Source organism: Puntigrus tetrazona, chromosome 22 (genome assembly GCF_018831695.1).
Source record: "Puntigrus tetrazona isolate hp1 chromosome 22, ASM1883169v1, whole genome shotgun sequence".
NCBI classification, from domain to species: Eukaryota; Metazoa; Chordata; class Actinopteri; order Cypriniformes; family Cyprinidae; genus Puntigrus; species Puntigrus tetrazona.
In genome coordinates, this window is record NC_056720.1 from 4,825,220 (window position 1) to 4,834,630 (window position 9,411).

The following is a 9,411-nucleotide window of genomic DNA, read 5'->3' on the forward strand; positions in this document are numbered from 1 at the left end:
CTGCACGCACACGTGGGAGTGCCGTCACTGAGAAATGAATACTTATCGGTTTTCTAAGATCCACATCTCGCTCAAGACCCTGAGAACACAATGACGCGCTTTCAGCGCGTTGCCGTTGGCGATGGAGATCATCCGTACACCTCCGGCTTCACTGCGGTAAACAAAGCCGAGGTGCATTCATCAAAGTACTATTCTGAACAAGATAAGCGTGGGCATTAAAGGTACTTCGTACAGATTGTTTTTTGTGCTGCAGACTGACTGTACGAATTCTCGACTCTGAACCGCACGCTGTTGCACTTGAACTTTCAAATATCTCGTGAAAATACAAAGCAGAGCACCCGAGAAGACCAAAATCTTTGTTACATAAACGGCAAAACGAAAGCCTTCGTTTTTTATTGCCTGTTTAGTCACACACTAAAATTGCGAATTCACAATATAATGTGTTTTCGAAAGCATCAAGATATTTCATGAGAAATAATGTGGGTATAATATATATATATATATATATATATATATATATATATATATATATATATATATATATATATATATTCCCGGAGGCGTTGATTGGATGGCGATGTATTTATTATAGAAACTTATATCGTGTGCTAGACACGAACTAGACTTCAGAGAGAGCATATTTTTTCACAGCAGACATACTTTTCTTTACAATGAAAAGCAGGTGATATAAAACCAGAAATAATGTTAAGAAAGTAAATAGAGTCGTTTTATGTTGACCTCAATATGCTGTCAACCTCCAAATTCAATCTCCATCCAATAATACAGTGTTTTTTTTCTGTGACGGTCTAGAGCCGACGTCCTGCTTTAAATCTGTTGGGCCTCACAAGCTTACATTCATGAAGAAAATGAACTTGATTCCTCCATTTGTAAGTGAGCGTGGACTGTTCAGTGGGCTGAGAGTCTGGTTGAGAACGTGCCATTTGCGTTTTGTTTTGTCTTCTGGCTCCCTCTGGTGTTCGGAGAGCAACGGTGCGAAAACTCATGATCATTAAAGTGTAAAATTACAGAAGAAAGTCATTTGCAGCTTCCATTAGTTCAGTCGTTAGCGCCGTTTGATGAAGCGTCGCTATCAGTGTTGCCGAGTGGTTCAGACAAACCGGCAATCCTAAATAAAAAAGTTTTGAGGAACTCGTCTCTCACCTAGCAACCATCTACAACACCCTAGCGATGCTTAACGCAATCATTTTAACCACCCTGAACATCCGCACCCAGAACGACCACGCAGCAACTAAGAACTGCTTAGCAACCAAATATTACATATTAAATATACATTAAAAAACTGCACACAACCTTAAATAAGTAATTATTAGTCCGCATGAAATACTGCAATATAGCATTAATTTAACTAATAATGCAGTTAACGTGATTAGTTTTGTTTGTTTCTTCGTTGTTGTTTTTTATTGATCTGTAGACTTAGTTATTCGTGATGTCTTTAAATGAAATTTTACAAGTCCAGACACACGCCAACAAAGCCTCCGGTCAAACTCTGGAACCTTTCAGCGTGATCGCAGCCATCGTCGTTAAACGGCGGTGCGATGAATTAGCATTTCGAAGAGCGCTGTGCAAGCGTTTCTGAGGGCTGTGAAGGGAACAGAGCCAGGGATGGAGAGAAGCTGGTGTGAAATGTGTTTTCTGGCCTTGTTAATATTAGATGAGCTGCTGTCATCAGCACCGATCCTCCGATAAACCATGAAGATCAAGTCGAGATTATACAGTCAAGGTCAAATTAAACACTAGCGCATATCAAATGCAGCATCGGATCAAGTCTAGCCCCCTTTTTGTCTGTAATGACAACCCACTTATTGATTCCACATCTATAATTAACTGCATTTCCCTCAATAGTTATTGCTTGAACTAGCCCAATTAAGCAGATTACACTAAATAATACCCTTAGTGTTTGGCGGAGGAAATCTCTTCAATCATCAGTCTCTTCAGTGCAAGGCCGTTTTATGAAAATAATAAATCTCTTCACTAAGAATATAGCTACAGCTTTTAAGGCCTATAACAATAACGAGAAATATACTCGTGTCCACACCAACGGACGTTGTTTATTTGGGCACGGAGTTACGCTGTCTGCTGTTTTAAATGCGCCGGCTTTTAACTTAGATACTGACTGGCCGTTTTTATTATTCACCAGATGGCAAAAAAATCGTTCAGAGAGTGGTTTTAATGATATCGCTCTTCTGTGTCATTATAGAGTGATCTTATGGTCCGACAATTTGGACGATTATTAATGTTGCAGAATGTAATATTGACAGCTAGTGGTTCAGATTGGTGCTACAGTCCAAAAATAAATAAATAAAATAAATTGGAGAGATTTGATGCCACACGGGTTGCCAGATTGAGAACAATCGCACTTGGCAGTAGGAGGCGACGAACCTTAAACTTTAGTCCAATCATGCTGTGATATTCCTGTAGGTCATAGAGAAGCTTGGATGGTAAGGTTTTTTCTGAGTAGAATCTGCAATATCTGATTTGCTAACTTCCATGGCTGCAATGCGCTGTGTTTAGCGCTACTTGGCAACCCGTGTGCGTCAAAACACTATTGGGTAAATTTGCAGTGGGTAAAATCACACAAACTAAAAGAAAAATAGTAGTATTGTCAAATTATTAATCGCAATTAGTCACATTCCAAAATTAAAGTTTTGGTTTAAATGCGTGTACTGTGTTTATTTTTTATATATAAAAAAACACACACACACATGCGTGCAAGAACATTTTTTGTTAATGCATTATATGAAAAAAATGATATGCATGTAAATATATGTAAATAATTTTTAAATATAAGCATAAACATAATTTAGCGTAAGTATAAAGCAGTAACGCAGAAAGCAAATTTTTACAACGTCATAAACTACTCCACTATCTGACCTATCGATAGTTAGCTGACCGCAGGGCTGGGCGTGAAGAAGGGCGAAACGTGAGCTTGTGCTCTGGTGGTGAAAAAAGATCCCTGTCTAATGGAGCTGGAGGAAGTGGGACTCGAATTCTGCCCTGGGATGGAAAGATGAGCAGCCCGTCTGCTTGGCACAGGCCCGCCTCCTATCGACCCGCACCAGCGCTCTTCTAAATATCTGTCAATCGATGGAGACTCGCGCACTGTGAGCTCACATTCTTAGTGTCGCAAGAATGATTAGCAAATAGGCACTAATGGCGAGGCTGAGATTAGCAAAGGGCGCTAGCGCTGACTGGCAGAGCTAGCTGATATGAACTGATATACTAGTCGAACCACTAAATGGGGATTATATAATACAGTATTCATGCTCGTCGAATGTTTTGTTTGTGTGCATACGGGAGATTATGCATGCGCACCTTTTAAGAAGGTTGATAACACATCCCATTGGAGGCATCGGATAATAAACATCCATTATCGGAGCGAACCAGTGGTGTTTAAAACCCCATATGCACTTACCAGGCAGGAGGCTAAATATACTTAAGTGCTCTAAACTGATTCTTCAGTAAGCGCTACTAGATATATTCCTGGCCTTTGCGGCGAAGCACCACATAATTCACTCAGCTCAATAAGAGCTTGACTCACGGGAGATCTCTAACGGCGTGAGCGCAGGCTAGAAACCTTGAGATCAGCAACAATGGCAAACAAAATGCCTATTTCATAGACAGGCGGCCTTCTTTTCATCAGCGTAAAGGGATTAGCTGCAAACTTGCTCTTGGGGGGAAAGAACGCTAGAGCGATACTCCGCACAGAAAACTTGCATCATATATCAGCCGTTTTCAAATGCTTTGATGACAAGCAGCCTCGAATATGGTGATCTCACTTCAAGCAACATTCCTACTGTAAAATGTAACTGCATAGGACCTTTTAAGAAAAAAACAATCGAAAAGCAAATAATTAAATAACACTTTTTACAGAAGCATGGATATTTCATTGATGCTTCCAGCTTAAAACTAGCTACAAACGAAACTCTTTCATCCTTACAAATACACCATCCACAAAGCCTGAAGAACAACGCGCAATAACCTTGTCATCATATCTGACAAATCTATGCAAACACTTGCTGGAGACCAATTTTCACAATGTCAAAACTTCAGCAGAAAGTCTAGAGAAAAAAGATCCCTCAAGTGGCCTCGAAACAGGCCAATGTGTTACATGAAAGCAAGCTACACCATATAATTATCAATCACGAGCAGTCAAAGGGTAATAATGGGGGTCTGAAATGCTGTTTTCATTTGCAACGCTGAACACAAAGAATAAATGGCTTCTGATTCCTGTTAGATACGGTGAGAACACCTATTCATCTTCTCTGACGCCTCAAGTGCGCCGAGTCCATTTATCTTCTCGCAAATAAAGTCAGCCAGCCACCCTCACAATAACACGGCGAGAATGGATTGAGAGCCGGGGGGCCAAAACTCGACTCCTATTTACAACGAGTCAATCCGGACGCCGGTCCTACCTCTCTCCAGTGTTCCGGGCCGCACTCCTTCCCCGCAAAGTTGCATTCCAGAAGCATGTCTTCCATGCTGTGACGGGTGCGATTGAAGAACTCGGCGAGGCTGAATCGAGACCCTTGCCGGTCGGGTTCCGGTGCCAAAGGGATTCCCGGAGCCATGTTGTCTTCGTATCCCAAGAGCGGCCCCATGAAAAGCAAGTCGCTGTAGCTGAGCTGCGAGCGACGGAACGAGTTGTAGTTGCAGAGCGTGATGGCGGGGAACGTCATGTTCCTGGCGTTGCGCTCGTCTAGCATGGTGATGTAGTCGTACTGCAGGTAGTAGATGACACGGTCAACCACCTGCATGAGGAACATGGAGATCGCCAACAGGAAGACCACAGTCCACAAGCCCGGCGGATGCTGATCTTCTTGTCCTCTACGAAGACGTGGTTGGCTCCGTGGAGGGAGCATCCGCCGAAAAAGGTGGCGAGGCTGATGTCGGGCGCTTCTTCTTCCGTGCCATTGCATGTGTCCGGATCGTCACCCTCCTCCTGGTACTTGCCGTGTTCGCCATCTCTTGACCACACCACGCGCTTGTAGTGATCGTCAAAGCTGCCTTGGCGCGAGCGACGAACTGGCTCATCGTCGGTGCTGAAGGAGATGGTGCATGTGATCCGTACCATGATGTTAAATCAAAAACTGGTCTATAGCCAAATTCTCAACTTGTTTAGTTACTCTTAAAACAACATTCTGGAGTATTCTAGATGACCCCAGACAAACCAATTCAGATCTTTCGGTTACTAGAGATGAAAACACCTCAATGACCTCTTCAGAAATGGTGTAGAGCACTATGACATCCCCAGTAATCTGTCTCTCCCTTCATATCGGGACATCTGAAAAAGAATGGTGCTGTCGGGACGTTATGCACTTCCTGGCCCCAAACTCCCTCCCTCAGACAAGGAATAGTCCCAGTGCAACCTGCTTCTGATGTCAGCACCAGATCGCCTTTCACTGCGCATTTCGGCACTTAGGATAACAATCCGGGCCGTTTCTATCACATAATATCTGCTTCATGAATCCAGATGCACAGAGTCATGGGATTTTTCACTAGGTGATAAAAGGCACAGCAGCCGTTATGCTTTGATAAACAGTATATACTGCATGCGTCACTGGTTGCTGGTTTATCAGCTCATGAATAAACACTCTGGAGTTTTGAGAAAAGCAAAGATATCAACACGCATGCATGTGTGTGGCTGTGGCTCAGGGGTGAAGCGATATTGTACAATGCCATGCGTGAAAGACTCAAGTACACAAACCTAAACCCAACACCTTTTGATGATACATCTGAGCTTATTTAGCATGCAATTGCTTTACTAAATGTGCCATGCAGCTCGTAAACTGAAGGGAATTTCAGCACAGAATTTTATCACCTTAATTCTTGGTACACGAGCAGAATCAATGTTGGGGGTAACATAATATATATGTAAAACCTTCTTACATACAGTTTCGAGGTAATTTTCAATAGTTTATTAATTCAAATGAAGTAACTTACATAGCATTTTCATAAATAAGATGAAGATGAAGATTAGTCTCTGTGTATTTTCTGTCCTAGATTGTGTGATTGATTTTGGCAAGATCAAAGATTCAAGGATTTATTTTCAAAGTACAGTGTTTGGAAGCAAACCGGAGGCATTCGTTTTAAGCCCAACTGTCTGTCTTTAAAACATATAGTTTGTCGTTGCACAGCTGCTCCGTTGATTGATCTCTATTGACGACTAAGACAGCCAGAGTTTTATTTGTTTTCTTTGACTGGATGGAAGTGACAGAATTGAGGAGACTTAAACTGAACTATTTAGGGGTGAAATGGACAGGATGTTTGGATGAGATGGAGCAAGAACAACTCTATAAAGCTGAACTTAAACACATTTCACAGAAGCACGACTTTTCTAAATAGGGTTGCATTTCCAGTAAACTATTTTTTCCAAGAATGTATAACATGACAAAGCACAATTTCATTTGCTATTCTGAGATCCAGAAAAAAGATTTGATAGCGATATTAATTTAATAACCATTAACCAAACTACCCACTCAAGCAGCTAAAGCAGTTAAACTACTTGCACTTTAAAAAATATTTTTCTTAGTTTTCATATTTTTTGTTAGCTGCTTTAAATTACAAACAGTTTCAAGCATGAGAAGCTAAATGTTCAAAGTACCTTCGACACTGGATAATTATAGGTCGTCAATCCCCTTAAATGCCCTCATAAAATGAACCATTTCAAAATTGGAGATTGTTTTAGACCAATATCCAAGAAAACTGAAAGCGTCCAACAGATGGCAGCAGAGCTCAGGGTGTGAATCTCCCAGGCCTCCTGCCAAACACGTTTCAGCGTCGACCCACAACACTCGAAAATGCAATCAGTCTGATTGCCTGAAGCTGCCAGTGAAAATGAATTCTCAACACGCTCGTATATATTTCCCAGGTCTGCTCCAGTGCTCCTCAACAGGTTTCTCCATGCTCCATTCAATCTCTCTTCACTCTTGAGGGAAGAATACGGAATCAAAGGGCGACTTTAAGGAACAGCACACTGAAAACCAAAAAAAACCCCCAAAAACACTGAATTATTTACGACTTCAGGTTCTTTTTCTATTTGCTAAGTTGTACCGGCAATCAAGCATCACTATTGTTATTTCTCACACTTGTGGTCATCCACACTATTTGGCCTAGTGCAAATGCAAGGAATGCCGACTTCCCTCACTAGGGGGCAGTAGATATGCTGTTATGTGGCGACTCTGTGCCTTGAGGGCGGGTATGTCATTTGAAGCGCATGGAGATGGTCCATCATTTCCACTCAAGACCCTCTCAACCGACAGCGATGATAGACCTGTCGTTACCATGGATACTGGCGGCGAGGGAAAACGCATGAAGACCCATTATCATGGAAGTGTGGACACGTACACACACATTGACACATATGTAATTTGATTCAACGACCGCTGTGAGAAAATGACGTCCACTCTGTGGCTAACATCTGAATTGGCCTACTGGGCACTAATCGTATTATTTAACACCAGGAAACCTGCGAATGTTTACGGAAACTGAATTAATGAGACCGGCTGGTCTCGAGTGGCACAGATCCAGAATAAAACATGAAACCAGCTGGCACAACCACAAGTGCTGGAATTAACGAGCACTAAATTACCAAAACCACAAATAGAAAGACGAACCTGTTGGTGGTTGCAGCCTGAAATTTGAGAAATTGTGGCCTACTGATAAATATGATTCTGTCATTTACTTTGCAATGATGTTAATTAAAATCAGTTGCATATATATTAAGTCAGAGTCTAAAATCATTGTGAAAGCAATATATTTTAATGTTTTCGATTAAATTGAAAATTGAAAATTTAAATTACAAAATATATGTTATACACATTCTATCTATCTATCTATCTATCTATCTATCTATCTATCTATCTATCTATCTAATTTAATCTTGAAAGCAAGATTAATAAAGATATATTAAATATGAATTAAATTATATATCAAATATAATAACATTTGAAATGTAAATATATATATATATATATATATATATATATATATATATATATATATATATATATATATATATATATATATATATATATAAATAAAATAAATAAAAATGATTGATTGATTGATATATATATATATACATAGACATATATATGTATATATATATATATATATATATATATATATATATATATATATATATATATATATAAAACAAAAACAAATAATTACAAATTATAAAATTATAATTTTTTTTATTTATCTTTCGATTAAACCTTCCATTTATTTCTTTTTAAATCGTATTCATTCTTTTATTATTGCTTAAAATTCGTTTTTGTCTCTTTATATTGCCCATCTAAAGCACTTTGAATAATCACTGCGTATAAAACGCACTTTATAAATAGATCTCAGTCCACTGCATTTACAGAAACAACACGGGACGTAAGAGGCACTACTGCAAGTTGCAAAAACAATACCAACACAAACAAGCGGGGGACAAGGGACTAGAGAAACGATATGATTACTAAGACAGCTGCCGTGGGGCCGCAGGGTCCCGCGCTGCGGTAAATGAGTTGTTTTGGTCGTGCGGCACGTTCTTCATATGAACCCATAGGCTAAGGTTAGACGCACAAGACCTCACCTTCCTCAACTGCTTTAAAACAGGGAACGATCTACTGCGCTGCGAAACCCTGAAATTGACATGATAAACAGCAACCAACCGTTCACCTTCATAACATCTATGAAAATGTTATGCTGTTTTTATTATTACAAATGCGATATTATTGGAATCAGGACATTAATTAGTTATATTTTCGTGCCCGCGCTATACACTTGATGCGGTGTATTGCTGACATGTATAATTTATTTGTTGTTTGTCTACGAATGCTAAAATTCAAATGAGATATTTAAAAATTAATTCGAATCTTTTCCCCCGTCTTTCTAGAGGCAGAGATCCGGAGGATCCGCAGCGCTGACGGCATTTTCAACAGTTAAATTATAGCCTGCGTTTACAGATCTATTTATCAAACTCAAGCGGCTGTTGAAGCACTCACAAACATTTGGAATAAACAGTGCGCTCGTCTAGATCAATAATGCCGGCGTTTGTGTGCGCTGTCTTTAAAGAGCACATGGAGCAATTTCAGCTGACAAATACGCCAGAATCATGATGGATTAACAGAAATACCATTCCACTACCCAGAATCCCCCTGTAGGCAATCTGCACGTCTTTGTCTTCTTGTGAGGTGTGGGATCGATCGCTTTAGGGTGGATGATACCGGTGGATCAGAAGGATCTGAATGCATTTTGCTGATGTAAAACTCGCCGCCATGATGTCACGTTGTTGTGAGCGGTTGCCAGGGTGTTGCTATGCGCTTTCAGAGTTGATCTGAGTGAGTTAGGGAGGTTTATAGTTGTTAACTGGAAGTCTGTTGAAGTGTGGCTATCCTATTC

The 9,411-nt window shown here is 40.2% G+C and overlaps 1 protein-coding gene across 1 annotated transcript in view; it reads right to left on the reverse strand.

The window, feature by feature from the left end:
• asic1b (acid-sensing (proton-gated) ion channel 1b) overlaps positions 1–5,280 on the reverse strand; it is a 39,953-nt gene extending 34,673 nt beyond the window's left edge. Inside the window, 2 exon segments of the mRNA XM_043222641.1 lie at positions 4,434–4,822; positions 4,825–5,280. Of these exon segments, the coding sequence (XP_043078576.1) occupies positions 4,434–4,822; positions 4,825–5,092 (657 nt within the window). The 5' untranslated portion in view covers positions 5,093–5,280.
• Between the last annotated feature and the right edge of the window lie 4,131 nt (positions 5,281–9,411).